Source organism: Rousettus aegyptiacus, unplaced genomic scaffold, assembly GCF_014176215.1.
Source record: "Rousettus aegyptiacus isolate mRouAeg1 unplaced genomic scaffold, mRouAeg1.p scaffold_m13_p_12, whole genome shotgun sequence".
Lineage (NCBI taxonomy): Eukaryota > Metazoa > Chordata > Mammalia > Chiroptera > Pteropodidae > Rousettus > Rousettus aegyptiacus.
Genome location: NW_023416287.1, coordinates 22473817 through 22489877, shown reverse-complemented (window position 1 = coordinate 22489877; position 16061 = coordinate 22473817). Strand labels below are relative to the sequence as shown.

Genomic DNA, 16061 nt, shown 5'->3' with positions numbered 1-16061 from the left:
GGCTCCCAGTACAGTGCCCAGCACATGGAAGACTCCCATATCAGTAGTAGAGGTGAATCACTTTGGGAGCCTTTAATTTCAATATACTCAACTAAAAGTGTCTTGGACAATAAGAACATGTATTATCCCACTTAATAGTGGGTCTGGAGATTGGTAGCTTTAGGATTGGTTAATTAAATATCTTACTAGTGTCAGAGCTCTGAGTCACTTTTTTTCTGGTCGTTTACTCTTCTCATGCTTATGCAATGCCTGCCACTGCTCCAGATATCATTAGTACAGGATCCTACTCGGAGAAAAATGGGGCAGGACTTCTCTTCCCCAACTTTCTTTTTTCATCATAAACAAAAATCTTTCCCAAAAGCCCATCAGAAAACTTTCCTTACACCCCATTAGTCAGAACTGGGTTACATGTCCTCCTTCCAAGAATCACTGGCATAAGAAAAAAAAGATTGTTATGATGGGTTTAGACCAATTGATTTTGAACCTCAGACAAAACCAAGACTCAATTAGCAAGGAAGAAGGAGAAATGACTGTAGGCCACCAAATGTATCTTGACACCTCAGCATAGTGGCTTTGGCTCTGAAGGTAGACAGAAGGGTTTGAACCCCAATTTCTCCACTTCACGGCTCTGTGATCTTGCGCAAATGACTCAACATCAATGGACCATAGCTCTCTCAGTGGTAACATGGAGGATGTTGGTATCTATCCTATAGATTTGTTGGGAAGATTAAATCAGGTATTGAATAGAAAGAGCTTGGCTGGCACATAGTAAGCATTTCCAAGAGATGGTGTTAATTGTGTATTGAATTGTATTATCTCTTCAAATGTGTAAGGGCGGGACTCAATAAGACTGACGGTTAAAAGAAGAAATAGAAGGAGTTCCTATGAATCACACCGTTCCTTTCAAAGGAGTTATGGGTACAAGGGCACGCCTGAACTTAAACACTCATTCATCTATGAGACCTTCTGTGTGTACTGGATAAGAACTCTTTGCTTGAGTGAAAAATACAGAAATGAAGCAGTTCTGGTCTCTGTCCTTGAGGAGGTCACAAATTAGGCAGAACTGCTTTCAGAGTCAACGTGTCAGTGGTGGAGGTGTGCCGCTCAGCCCTTCTTTCAGTAAGGAACTTGCTGACCAGCTGCACAGAATGCACAGTGCACCTGCACTGCTTCCAAGACTTGCCTCAAGTTTCAAGCCAAGACTACAGCCTTCCAGGGAAGCCCTGGCCATGAATGTGCATGGCTGTTTCTGCCTCATGGCAATTTCTGAGTGGGAAGTCTTTACACTGCAGCCCTAGTCTTCTCAGAGTGGCACCATGACTTTTCCTACCTTCTGCCTTTTCTTTCACAGATGGCAGATCAGCATCATGGTCTGAAGGCTTATCCTCTACTCCTGCTCCCACTTCTTTTTTCCATAGGCATCACTCCCCATAACTCTCTTGTACTTCTAATTCCATCTTGACATCCTCAAGGGCCTAACTGATGCATTCCACTTTTTACTTCAACCAATTCTCATTTTGAGCCCACATCAAGCTGAGATCCAGGTAACTTCTGCTTGGTTCCAAATGCTAAATCCAGTTTCAAAGGGCAGAGTTCTGCCCAGTGAGGATATTTTCAGAAGAGCATGCCCGAACCTCCAGAGACCATCCTAGAGACAGGACCAGATTTGGAAGGAGCAAAAAGGGTTGATTAAGGATGCAGAAATCAGTCCTGGGAAGAAGGTTTTTCCCACTTTTGGTTTCTACAAGGAGAAATTTCCCTCTGGGTATGTCCCCAGCTTTTCTCTTCCCCTAGGCAAGTGCTAGAGGTTACCTGATGGATTAATTTGGGAAGAATAACTAGGCGTATGTGTGTGTGCGTGTGTGCGTGCATGCGCAAACACATTTGACTCAACTTTGACTTTGCTCCTCTTGGCTCAAGGGTCCTCCATGCTTCTCTCAGTTTTCTGTCCCTATGGAAGAGAGCATGGCTCATGTCTTGGTAGATCAGGGTAATAAAGAATTCTGGTTACTTCAATTTCTATTCCCCTTCTCTCTATAATGATAGAAACCCTAATTATTAGTCAGGTAAATGTTCACCCAGTTAATGACCACACTTCCCAATCTCCTTTGCAGATGTGGCCCTTGGTGGACACATGACTAAGTTCTGGCCAATGGGATGAGAGCAGAAGTGAAATGTGTCATTTCAACTTTCAGCTCTCATACTGTTCCCTTAGTGGGAAAGAGGGTGCCCATTGATTTGCTCCTGCTGGATGAACTGTGGACATTTTTCCTGAGCTGGAGCAGCCATCTAGATCCACTACGTGGAAGCTACAAGTGGAGGGTGACAGAGTTATAAGACAAGGGAGCCTGGGTCCCTGAACTGCTTCTTTTGGCTCTTACGAAAGAGGGAAATAAATGCCTGTTTTGTTTAGGACCTTGATATTTTGGGTTTCCCCGAAATGGCATCTGAGCATATATCTTAACCAAAGCCGCCTAATTCTGGGGTTCAGCTAGCAGCTCCACTTGCATCTCATATTATGCTGCAGGCTTCAACTTCAACTCTATTAGAAATAAATGTAGTATTGTGGCTTCTATCTCTTTGTTTTATTGCTTAAGTTCTTCAAAACCCAAATGGAGTGGACGGGTGTTATTAGATATAAGAAACATTTGCCTGGGGTTGGTTAAAAATCCCCATGGATTTTTAATGTAGCACCTCAGGATTCATTCTCGAGGGCAGAAACCCGAAGGTGGGGATCACAATGTTGTTGATTTTTAATCTCTCAGGACTCGCAGTGGAGGCCTGCTGTGTTGCAGAGACTGGGAGGCCCAGCTGTGTCCCAATCCCAGAGCTGGGGCCTGGCGAGAGTGCCTCGACACTGGGAACAGGTGATAGATGTGGGTTCTGGGGCTGGCTGCCCCCACAGGAATTTTGGAGATGGGAAGCTGAGGCTGGAGCAGCCTGAGATGCAGGAGGAAGAGAGGGGGTGGCTGGGGGCAGCCTGCTCACCCACTGTTTGATGGGACAAGGAGGTACGAGTTTCCCATGGACCGGTTGACCCCATGAAAGGGAACTGGGTTCCAGTCATCATGAAAGCACCACTGCTTCCAGCGCAGTGAGAGGTAGCAGGGTGAACCTCCAGGGGCCCACACAGAGGGGCATGTTGCCCACATCAGGAAACATGCATTGCAAAAATCCTGCATTCACATGCTGGCCACACAGAGGGCATCGGCGGCCATGTTGCGTGAGCACCAGTGAAATTGACTTTAGTTGTTTTTCTCCTAATTTTCTCTTTCTGCTCTAACTCTGAAGGACCAAGCAACATGAGGTTGCAGGGGAGAAATGGACGGTGCCTCCTTTTCCAACCCCGAGCCAGGCCCAAGCTGAGCATAGGGCAGAAGCTTTGAGCTGGATGCGAAGTTGGACTGGTCCCTGAAATTAAGAAAGTGAGGGATGATTGTCAAAATGGGATTGTCAGCATAAGCATCAGGAAAGCAATGGGATTTGTGGGGTTATTTTAAAGAGCAAAGATGGAACCATCAGAGAATAATTTAGCTGAGTTAGCCGCGCTGTGGCCACTGGAAGCTGCAAGAGAAGGGTTGTGGCACAAGGAGGAAAGAGCCCAGCAGAAGCAGAGCCGGACCACCAAGAACACCTGCTGAAGAGTTCCAGCACAGACTGTGAAGTCCCTTTTCACTCTGATGCCTGTAGAGGGCCTTGAAAGAGAGAGCCCTTGAAGCCTATGTGACAAGGAGCTCCCTCCCAAGCAGCTTAATCTATTTTTGGACATCACATTAGAAAGTTTTCCTAAACATTTCCCTAGTTTGGTGACAGAACAAGCCCACTCCCTTTGGATATTGAAACACGGAGAACAGGTCTTCCCAAGGTCATCCCTTCTCAGGAAGGACATGGCCTCAGGCCCTCTCTCCTCCTCCACAGTAGAGTCAATGCTGTGTGTTTGTGCTCTTTTAAACATTTATTTTGAGTGTCAGGATGTGAGTGCCATGACAGATGGCTAACCATCCCCTCTCCTCCAAGTGGCCCAAGGGATTAGCAGGAATGTCCCAACTGCATACTGGGGATCAGCAAACAGTCCAGACCGTCTTCTCCCCTGTATCCATTCAGAGAGTCGCTGGGTCAGGTGCCACTCATCCTGCTGCACTGATGGGTATGAGGGCTGAGTGGGGTCATGGGGCTCACAGAGCAGGCAGTCACAGGGAAAAGCAGCTGGGGAAGTGACCAAGTCTCAGGCCAGGGTGGAGCCAGGCCAGCCTGGGAGTGTGGATGGGGGCGTGTGCTAGAGGCTGGAGCATCTCCTTCAGGCAGCCTTGGGGGACAACTGAGTAGGTTTCCCAGGCTGGACAGGTGAGCCCTGCCTGCTCCGTGGTGCCCAAGTTTGTATGGGGGCCGCCTGGGCCCTTCACTCGGCCACGTCGACAGACAGCATGGCCTTGATTGCAGGGAACTTGTTGCAGGAGAAGTCAGCGAGCAGCTGCTTGGTGCCACTCCGGGTGGGCAGGATCTCAAAACGTACCCGGGACCGCTCCTTGGGGCGCAGCGTTGGTACACTGGAGGAGAAAGGGCACAAGTCAGTGCCGATGTGATATTCATGGACCTCAAGCTAGATGGGCCTCTGTGACCTCAAGTCCTGCTCTGCTTGGGGCTAGACAAGGTCATCGCTTCTTTGGCCCCTCTCACTGCTGTCCTGGGTCACTGGGCCCCATCAGTCCTGGGGAAGTAGGGGTCCCATGATTTCCCAAATATGCTAAGCCCTGAGGACCAGCGCTAAACTCTGGTGACCTGGACTCCCGGGAGAGTAAGTTTGGTGAACACCCTAAGCAAATGCAAACGTGTATGCCTGTGTGCAGATTCTCTAGAGAAGCTCTGTCCGCCCTGCTCAGGGGCTCCAGAGAGGCCCCCTCCGGCCCCTTCCTGTTACCCCACATGGGCCCCTCAGGCCTGAGACTCACTCGATCTTGAGGCTGCCCAGCAGCAGGCCACTCCCCTCCACCATCAGCACGCAGTTCTTCACCGGCTCATCCAGCGGGTTGGAGAAGAGCATCTGCACATTCACGGGCTTCCGCACCCGGGCTTGCTCCAGCAACTGTAAGGAGAGAGGTTGATGGAGTCAGGTCACAGGCTGCTTGTCTCACCTGCCACTCAGTGAGAACTGATGGGGCTGGGTGGGCGACTTGGTGATGGGGAAGATGTCACTGATACAAAGACAGGGAGGACTGTTTAGTTATCCTAAAGACCAGTGACATCTGTGCAGGTGGTTTCTAGGAAATTGCTGAGATCCCCATGCTATAGACGGGACACTCTGGTGTAGGGGGGAAGTGGCATATTGTAGTGGCTGAGAGTACTTTAACTTCCCCACAGAGTTCACAGGCCTCCTTTCTAATTCATCCTAGGAAGGGCAACCACTTCTTCCCAGGACAGCCTGGTTCCACTGTGGTCGCTCTGAGGTTTGAGAAAGGACTCGTTCCATACCTAGTAACAGCATTTTCCTTGCACATCCCACTCAGTGGTCCTGTTTCTTCCCTTCAAGCCTGGAAGCCCCCTCACTGGGAGGTCCAAGCCTGCTCAGACCAGCTCCTCTCCACAGGACACGGTGTTGGGCCCCCACCTCAATTCAGGCCATTCTCCTCTGATGACACCCAGTCTAGTGATGTCCTTCTAAACTTCTGGAGCCCAGAGTTTCCCCACATGCCATGCCATGGTCTGGACAGGGCTCCAACATCACATTGTCCTTGGTCAGGGACCAGAGGGGCCTAGGTTTTCAGTCAGAAAAGCAACCTGGACAATCTGCTGGCTCCCAAGGATGAAAGCTTGTTCTGCCAAGAAGCAGACACAACTGGGTCTCAACTTCCTCATTTGATAAATGGGCTAGTCATTCCTTCCTGCCTCCTCCTCTGAGCTAGGAGAGACTGGATCAGATCATGGATGGGAAGAAAGTGTTTTGGAAATAGAAACTGAAATTGTATGGCTAATGGATTTCTTTTCTTCTTCTTTTGAGGACTGCTACAGGGGGCTACTTTTGTGTTCGGTTTTTCTTTTTCTTTCCACTAATCCTTCTAGCAACCATTTTACAGTAATAGAGCTGTAGTTTAGAGGGATTGAATAGCCAGGACCTCCCTGGTTCCATAGCCTTGGCTTTTCTCACTAGGCCCTGAAATGCCTACCAATAATTTGTGCATAATTGAAACATTTTAAAGGCCATGATCTATATCATAATTCCTCCCATGGAACTTATTTAAATGTATGACATAATTTGAAGGATGAAGCATAATTTCATGCCATTGGGTTACAACAAGGCTACATAAATGGTGCCATATTTTCCACATCTATATTCAATTTGAGATTTCCGTGTATTTGTTTTTATTTCTTTATTGACTTTTACTACCCTGTCTCATTGACCCAAATCTGTACATACACTCAAAAGAGAGGATAAGGACCACCAGAAACCTGTGTCTGATTGTGAGTGGTTCATGGGTTAATAAAAGACATCATCATTTGAAACAATGTTCAGATTTCATGGTCTGATCCTACACTGTAAGGTCTTCAGTGCTGACTGCCAATCAGTGCCAGATAAGATAATAGGGTTTTACCCAAATTATTATTTTTTCATATAGATTACCCTCATAAGTTTAAAAACCTGAGCCCTGCTCCGAATGAGCTATGCACTGATTCTTTCAATTAAGCCACGGATGTCTTTATCCTTTAAAGGCCAAAGTAGAGGAGAGAATGTGTTAGGAGGATGTGTTAGGAGGAGATGCTCAAAAGAAGGAAAAGCAGATGCCTTTTAACAAGATTAAATAAGGAAGTTCTCCATGGCATATTTCCAGCCTGCCTGTATTCTGATTTCTATAGATTTTATAGACTCTTTAGAGACAAAGCAGACTTGATATGGAAATTGAAAAGATGTAGCACAAAGGTGTTGAATAAAAGATAAAGCTATAAGAAGGGCTGAGGTTATTGGATAAGGGACTGTAATGGGGAAAACCCTAACTTTATTTAAACCCTGATCATTTTAATGCAGAATGTTTTCATAACTGAACTGGCTGCCACCCAGCCTCGTTTCTCAGCCTCAGAAGTGGGAATCAATACTGGGCTGTCCATCATGTTCTACATTGACAGGGCACGTTTCTCGGAAATGCCCTGGGAAGGAGGAGAGGCCTTAACATGCACAGGACAAGAATGGGCTGACATGAAAACTCTGTAGGTGGCAAAGAATGCAACCCTGGAGCCAAGTGTCTCTGTTCCAGGGGAGAGGGGTGTTTCTGCTTTATAAATGCTGATTATCTTCTAAGATATACCAGGGGAGACAGTGATGGGCCCACTGTTTATATCTGGTATGAGACTCTGCATCCAAGCAATTGTACAAATAAAGGTATAACCTCGACTAGGATACACGCCGTGAAGTAAGAGGATAGAGGCTCTGAGGGTGTTTAACTGGGGCCCGGATCTAACTGGCAAGGGTAGAGGTGAGAGGTGGAATGTCAGGAAAGGCTTCCTTGAGCAAATGACACCCTGCAAGGGAAGTATTTTATCATCGCCATGAAAGAGTTGGAGCAACTGAGATTCAGAGATTAAAGGACTTACCGAGGGTCAGTGCTGATAAATAGTGAGGCCTGGTTACAAGATCACAGGCCCAAGGGCTGAACTATTACCCTGCTTTGCTTTCCTCTAAACTAGCTGTCCAGTCACTGGCTCCCTAGCCCCAGAGGCGGGAGACCATCCTGGCCATTCTGGAGCACAGACCAGACTAACCAGGACAGTGACAGGGCTCAACCGCAGGCTAGCTGCATCTAAGTCAGAGCCGTGGGTCACCCTCACTTCTGTGTGAGCTCGGGAACCCCTGCAGCTAGAGTGTCCCTTAGGGAGGGGTAGGACCAGGGCAGCCACAATTATTCCAACTCCTCTAGAAATCTGGGGCTTAGAAGTCTGGCAGCACTGTGATGGAACAGAAAAAGGCAATCACCCTCTAGACAGGTGGGGCAGATGGTAGATACTGCAGACACCTGATCCAAGAGGCTGGGCTCTCTGTGGGACCTCATGGTAAGACCCCATCTCCTCTGCCTGTCCTTGCCTGCCCCTCGGGTTTGTGCTGTCTGACTCTAGAGGCCTACACTCTGGGCTGGGGGGCTGGTAGAGCCTAGGGGCTAGAGAGGGAGGGGCAAGCTTAGAGTTAGTGCAAGTATTTCTGGCCCTGGTACAGAAGGAGGGACAGAGTGGCCCCAGACACCTCCCACATACCCACAAACCCCTACACATCTGGGCTCCTGGGAGGGAGCTTGGGAGCACAGCCTGAAGCCAGAAGCAGAGACAGAGGCAGCCTCATTTTCAACCACTGTGAAGATGCTATTCCTAGCTATGGACATGCTTGGATGCTCCAGAAAGGGCCCTGAGCTGCGAGCCCCAGGGCCTGAGGTTAAGCCTTGGCTTGGGTAGTAATTGGCTGTTTCTTTCTCCAGTCTGGGTCTTGGTTTATGCCTGTGCAAAACAGGCAGAATACGAGAGCATGAGACCAGTTCCTAAAAGTCCACAATTCTGTGACTCTGGGATCTAGAGAGTGGAAAGATGCAAGTGAGTTGTGCCCATTTCTGATCTACTTGACAAACCTGTTTAGGGGCTGGGCTGTGGTCTCCCTGAAGGCACAAGCCACCCCCTGTTCCCCTCTGTGATCCCTGAGCCTGGCTTGGCCCAGAACACAGCAGATGCTCAGAGCTGAGTAGGTGGGCGAGTGAACTGAAGAGTCCCTCCAGCCACTACTCAGCTGGTACCCTCGGTGGGTCTAGAACTGGAACCAAAGAAGATACAGTGCAATGTGCCTGTTTATCTCACCAGAGAGCAAGGATGCAGGTATGAGCAGGAACTCTTGGCCGATCCATTTGGCAGAGGCTGAACCTGAGCTGGGACCAGTCCTCTGCCCTCCTCAGCAGAGAAGGACCTTCCTGTGGTCTGGGAGGACTGTGGCTTATAGGGGCTGGCTGGCTGGGGAGGTGCCCTTTCCCCACCCCTTTACCTCCAGGGTCAGGGTGGGGTTGTCCAGGATGACAACCCTCTCCACCACCACCTCGGCCTCATCCAAGGCCTGGCACACAGCTGTGGTCCGGATCATGTTGTCTGCCTTCAGGTACTTCTCATACTGCGCATACGTGATCTTCATGGGATGATGTATTTCTGGAGGGAGAAGCCAGGGGAGCCGTGTGAGAGGGAGTGGGGTTGGCTTCTGAAATCTTCTTCAGAGCTGATGCCAAGCCAAGTCAGTGTAAGGTGGCTAAAGATATCTGTAGCCCAGGGCCTGACTGAGCCCTCCCTGGGCCGGGTCCTGTGGGAAACATCCCTGTCCTGTGCATGCTCTAGAGCAGGCATGAGGGCTAGACCAGGACTCTGGCTAGCTAGGCAGACTCCCAGGAGGATGAGCTCACAGGGGCTGAAGCATCCTCCACATCTAGAAAATGTTAGAGGGCAAGTTTCCTTTGAAGGGGTAGGGGAAGAATACAAACGTTAACTAATTGCCTAGAGATGATAACAATAATGACAGCAATACAATAATTAGGAAAGGAAGCCAGAGATTGGCAAAATGCCTGCTCAGGATCCTCCCAGGTCATCTAATAGCCCGGGATTCTATTGCAGCAGCATCTGAACCACCTCCCACCTCTGGTCTCGCCTGCTCCCAAGTCATCGGCACACATCAGTCAGACAAGGCTTTAGAAGAACTTTTTTTTTCTTTTCCCAAATCGTGTTACTTCTCTGCCATGCCACTTCAAAGATCTTCCGTGGCTCCTCACTGAATGAAGTTCCGACCCCTCAGTCACTGAGGGTCCTGCATCACTGAGCCCAACTCACTTCTCCCTTAAAAGAACCCTCTGCGCTTCTCCTTGTTCCTTCACAGGACAGGCACATTATCACCTCCCTGCTTTGACTCACATGGTTCCCTCAGATGAAAATGCCTTCTCCAACTTCTCTCCATTTATCTGGCTCCTCTCCAAGCTTCAAGGACCCTCGGTGGCTCGGCAGGCCACAGGCACCTCTTCCTCCTCTATGATCCAGGGCACTCTTACCTCTCCCTCATGACATCATGCTGGATGTCCTGGGGGTGCCCTGGCAGCCACAGTGTCATATATCCTTTGAAGTAAGACTGTGAGGAGGAAGATTCCTCTGCTTTTAGCACTGGAGAAATTTGCCCTGCCTGTACCAGATCTGGAGACGACAGACCCCTGCCTTAGCTGTTCCAGCCTCCTCAGACACTGAGCACTGAGGCTCCCTTCTGGAAACAGAGAGGTTCTTAACAGGGTCACCCAGAAAGTAGGTGACAGCATCAGGCCTCTAGGACCACTTCAACTGCATCCTCTCCCCTTCCCATTTCATTCTGCTGCCTCTTGCAGAAGTATTTTTTTTTAACCCTTTCCCTCACACAAACTATTTTTGGTCTGCAAAAATAGCTCTTCCCTTGCGCTCTGAAGGTAAACAAAAGCCAGGCTGTTGCTTCTGGTATGGGGAAGATGTCTGCTAAAATTCTTCCAGAAGTCATGTTGCTAGGGGAACGCTGCCTCTGACAGGTGTAACATGTCTCAGGTTCTCTGCAGACAGACTTCTTTCAAGATGGGCTATATAATTAATCAGTTTTATTAGTTCCTTCTGTGAAGTAAATTGCCACCCCATCTTTGTTAATCTGCTTTGTAAGTCCCAACTTTTCATAACAGCTTAAGGGGTTCTGCCAGTGTGGTCACACCAGCATTCTGATCCTTCCATGGCACTGGCCTTTCTCTGCTCCACCTGCTTCCTTCCCGTCTGTGCTACCCAGGAGTAAGGAGTCCCTGTTCTTCCCAAATTCTCAGACCTCCAAGAAAACCCATGACTGGCATCTGGAAACTCTATTCACCCCCTGGCATCTGTGGGGGAACATTGGGTGAGGGTTCAAGACTCGGCGGTGGATTGCAACCCTTCTAGGGTCAAACCTGAAAGGTGATTCATTGTGGGGTGGGGGCGTACAGGGGTGGCAGCAATACATCCTAGGAAGTGGGGCCAGGATAGCACTGCATTTAGCATCAGGAAACCTAGGACCAAGACCTTGGCATTGCCACTTATTAGCTATGACATTTAATCTCTTAAGTAAGTCACAATCTTTCCAAGGCTCCGTTTTGGCCTCTGTAAGATGGAGATACTGAAATCTGTCCTTATTAGAAGGTCAAATGAGGGAGTATATAAGGAAGCACTCTGCAAACTGTGGGAAGTAGTATACACCTGTAAGGGATAATGTGGTACGTCTATTAATTGCCCAAGCCTCGGGCATAAAAGCATTTGGGTTGGCACTACCCTGGCTTGTGCTGTTCACCATGGCAGCAACTCCCAAAATTTCAAAACCCAAGGCTTAACCACAGAGGCCCTGTGCTCTCCTTCCTTAGGCAATTTGAACCAGTTCTAATAGGAACTCTCCAACCCTAACAGAATATCAGCGACCTTGGATGCATGGTGCCTCAAGAAGCTATAGGATTAGTTACCTTCTTCAGGGTCCAGAGATAATGTGACAGAGTCTTTCCATACTTCATGTACAAGTGTGCCATTGTAGACGATGGTCCAGGCTGTCATGTTCACCGTCACTGTCTTCATATCACTCGTCAGGTTTTTGAGTATCAGGGCCAAGTTGACGTCTTTGCCCACTGTCAGTATGCCAGTGACCTTGAACACCCCAGAGATGCTGGGCTCCCGTTCCTCATTTTCTGTGTTTCCTTCAGACGTTGAGCTGATGGAGCTATTGGGTTTAAGTTTCCCCATCGCCTTTTCAAACACTTTTCTTTCCTGGCTGGAACCTGTGTGGTGGGGGGAAGAGAGCAGCATTTTAGGGATGTAGTGGCAACCTGGACGAAGGATAGCACCCTGCCTGGAAAGGTGGCCTGGGACTAACACTGGTTCTGCTGCTGCACGTTCTGGTCCAAGCAAGGGTCCAACCTTTCCAGGTCTCCATTTCATCCTCTTTAAGGTGAGGCTCCCAGACCACCTGGTCTATGGTGCTTTTTCAATCAGCCCTAAATTGCAAAGGAGCTATAGAAAAAGCTTTATCAGCAACTGTATGAAATTTCTATATGGCTTGATATTTTACTTGCGTTAATTAGGTTAGGTTTCTTTTTCTAAAAACATAAAAGTTCCCTTGTAAGGCCTAAAGAACAAACAGATATTTTAAAAACAAATAAAAATTGAGCTGGGAAGTTTAGAATAAGTACACAAGCAGAAAAAACAAAAACAAAGTAAGGTTATGACGTAGAAGAGACTTCATTAAAAATATTTTTCATACTACTTTACCATGCTATTCTGCTTTGTTTCTAAAGGCGCTTTGAGAATTGAAAAGTGGCACTTCTGTTTGTGTAAGTTGACAAGAACTTCCCATGGTTAGTATGGTTCCAAGTTATGATTAGTTTAAATTGTTGAGAGAGAGAGAGAGAGGTCAGGTTTCAAAAACACAAAGGATGGGTTTTCTGACTCTAACTCAGGTTGTGGGTCCTGCTGAACATGATGGTATAAACAGCCCCTGGAGAATGACCATGATGTACCCCTAAAGATCACGGCTTTTGGACACCGATAGCTGAATGACAGACTCCAAGTGTCCGAGTCAGTGCTGACCACACAGTTCACGTTAGGCTCCCTGCCTTGACCTGAAGATCGATCCACTATCAATGAGAAGGTGTTGGCCTTTCAGGAACGTGGACAGAGGCACACAAAGAATTACCATGTTTATATCTGCAGACCATACTTATGGTCTCTGCACCTTCCCCAACCAACTGGTGAAAATTTTAAGACACCAGATGACTTATTATCAGCACTTTACAACTTAGCAAGGCCTTTCCCATAAGTTACATGTAACAACTGGCTAAGACCTCAGAGGCCGACTCATCCAAGCCCATCATGTTAGAATTAAGGCCCTAAGAGGGGAAGTGACTGGTCCAAGTAACTAGTCTAGTCTGGGAATTAGAGGCAGAGAGAGGGGGCCAGTCCTCAAGACCTGTTGTCCAAGATTCCTCCTACACACCCCACCGAAAAGGCAGGCAGCCAGATTACCCAAGCTGATAGCTCCTGGTGGGCTGGGTTCCTTTTGGTGCCTTCCCATTCTTTAGCTGAGTTGTAAGTCCACACCCAGGGCTGATGTCTGCACAGGTAGCTGAGCCTTCTGTGCCCAGGACCTCGAAGCGTGTTTACACAATGAGGCTCAGAGCTTAGATACCTATATAGGTCACCTACTGGGCTTACTCAAGACTAAGTTTCCTGCTATGTTTTCTTCCTTGCTGTTGCTATTGCGCAAATGCTTAGCAACCCATTTTATGAGCTTTTCCTTCCCAGGGCCCTCAGAGACAAACTAGCATCATTAGGTAAGGAGAACTGGGCAACAACAAGCAGGGTGTCACTCAGGGGCTGGGGTGTTGCTAGGAGTCCTGCAGGGATCCGCTCAACCTGGCCCCTCTTCACTGTTGAGAAGGTTTGGCTGGGACAGCCAGAGCCCTCCAAAAAGCAGGATCAAGGTGTGACAGCCAGATAAGGAACCATACAGAATCATATATCCACGTAAGCATACACTTCAAAAGTCACCTTGGGAGGTCATTATTCTAATGAGGCTGCAGATGTTCAAGTTGGTACAAATCGCCACTGTTTATTAAGTCCTCACTCTGTGCCAGGCACTGCACTCAGTGCTTTGTGGACACAAGCTCAGTTACACCCTACAGACAGGCATTGCTACTCTCATTTTTCAAGTGAGAAAACAAGAAATCAGAGATCCTAAGATCATGCTGAGGTCTAAGTGGTAGGCCTGGGATTCACCTCCTGCCCTGGGCAATTTGTTCCTTGAACCCTACACTTGTTTCAACATCATGACATTGTTGAAAACACTTGTCTTGCATCTGCCTTCGCCTCTGGGCTGTGAGCTCCACAGGGCAGGGGGTCTCATCCGAAGTGTTCTTTGTTGCCTCCCCAGAGCTGAGCACAGAGCAGGCACTGGGGGTGGTCTCAGTCCATGTTTATTGACTGAGAGAAGGGCCATCTGACCCTAACGGTGGGAATAGCCTGCAGAGGCAGATGGGGCCAAATTGAGGTCACCGATCTCATTGCCCTAGAGATATGCCTCTAAATATCCACAAATACTACTAAGAGAGGTCACCTACCTGAACTTGGGGCTAGACCCTGTCTCCTGTGCTCAGCTTTCCTCTTTTATAAACTGCAGCCAGTACCAATAGCCAGCAGTTGCACAGTTTTAGGGTTTACTTTAGGATGTACTATGGGGACCTTTATGAGCACACTTTTTTCGATCCCTCAGAACCAACTGTGAGGACCCACTGAAACAACTATTTCAAAGCATTTTAGAAAGAATGAAATGTTGTACTCCTTAAGGAGCGACTATAGCCTGCTAGAGCAAGTGTTAATTTACTTTTGGTTATTTTTAAAAAATGGACATCACTTTCAAATGTAGAGCTTTTGTCACCACTGAGAATCTTCAAACAGATAAGCTGTTGACTCCAAAAGCAACTTCCAAAATAAAGCAACAAGTATCATTTGAGTTAAAGGTTACCTCGTAGCAACAAGCCTTTCTGGTGACTTTAGTAGGGCTAGCACTCATGTGGATGCTTACAATTTTAGAGACTCAGACATTCTCCTCACAAGTAGTCCCACCTTCTGGCTTCTTGGGAGGCCTCTGAAGCGAACATAGCACAGACCCACGTCTTTGGAGTCTTTGTCCATTTCTTTGTTCAGAGAGTGTTTCCTGCCTGTGTTTCTTGGAGGGTAGGGGAGTGGGCTGACTTGATAGTTTCTCCCAAAGCCCTTGGTTACCTCCCATGGAAGCCATGTTTCTCTCTGTGCTATTCGATCACAGTGCTGTCACCCCAGTTGTGCAACTGGCAAAGGAACACTGGTGGAGATGAGCTGCAATGACAGCTGTCTGTGCCCTGTGGCAAACGTCCTCTGGCGCCAGTCTGTCCTTGATGGTTCTGGCCCCATAGGAAACAGTCCAGGGAGTTGGGTGTTAGGTGCCGGGGAGCAGTCCTACCATTCAGGCAGAACTGGCTGAGAATGTGGGAGGAGCGTGAGGCATTTTCCCTTCTCCACCCGAAAAGCTGCCTTCCCACCATCAAGCCCTGAGTGGCACAGCCCCACCAGTGCCTCTCCTACCTTCTGGGTATTTGTACTTCTCGGTGACGTCCATGCGAGAGTAGCTGCCGACTGCCTTGGTGCTGATATACTTGCCAACGCCGGAAGTGACTGAGGAATTCTGCTTCTGGGTGTTGCTTTTCTCATCGTAGATCCAGGTGATGCGGTCGGCATTAACCTCCGCAAAGACGAAGGGCATGTCGAAGTCCAGGTTCACGTCGCCCTCTCGGATACCAATAACCGAAGCGGGGCCACACTGGAACACCCCTGGTGGTCAGGGTGCAGAGGTTAGATGCTTGCCAAAGCCAGGCCCATCTGCAACAGCCCACCCCGGTCCCTTCTCCTCCGGGGGCCACCCGCAACCACCCAACTCCTCTGCCTCTACACCCCACCCCCCTGCCCCGCATTTGGCACTCAGCACAGACCCTCCCGGGCTATTATTATCTTCTGCAATTGCACCCTAGTCACACTTCACCTCTTCAGAAGACTGGCCTGATCCTGCATTCTGTGGGTGCGTAATTTGTACTAATCCACTGTCCTCAATCTGTTTGCTAAAGAGGAAAGTTGCCTCTTTCCTACCTCTGTAAGTCGTTCTTCCCAAATCATTGTCTCCCTTTACCTGGAAGACTTCCCTGAACACCTAGCCCACAGGGATTGCTTGCTCCTCTGAGCTCCCAAGCCCTGACTGTCACCTCCCTTCTTTAGTGCTCCATGTAGGTAGCTCCAATAAATAGATAGTTGATAGATAGATAGATAGATAGATAGATAGATAGATAGATAGATAGACAGATAGATAGATAGATACAGAGATACAGAGATACAGAGAGATACAGAGACAGATGATAGATAGATGATAGATAAGTAGATAAGTAGATAGATGGACAAACAGGTAATGGATGGTTGGATGGATATAGATTAGATTTAGATATAAATACAGATATACAGAT

The 16061-nt window shown here is 48.3% G+C and overlaps 1 protein-coding gene across 1 annotated transcript in view; it reads right to left on the bottom strand.

The window, feature by feature from the left end:
* Positions 1-3948: 3948 nt before the first annotated feature.
* TGM3 (transglutaminase 3) overlaps positions 3949-16061 on the bottom strand; it is a 37790-nt gene continuing 25677 nt past the window's right edge. Inside the window, exons 9-13 of the mRNA XM_016154132.2 lie at positions 15136-15381; positions 11487-11795; positions 9005-9162; positions 4950-5083; positions 3949-4547 (exon numbers count right to left, since the gene is read on the bottom strand). Coding sequence (XP_016009618.2) covers positions 4400-4547; positions 4950-5083; positions 9005-9162; positions 11487-11795; positions 15136-15381 — 995 coding nt within the window. The 3' untranslated portion in view covers positions 3949-4399. The remainder of the gene's footprint in view (positions 4548-4949; positions 5084-9004; positions 9163-11486; positions 11796-15135; positions 15382-16061) is intronic.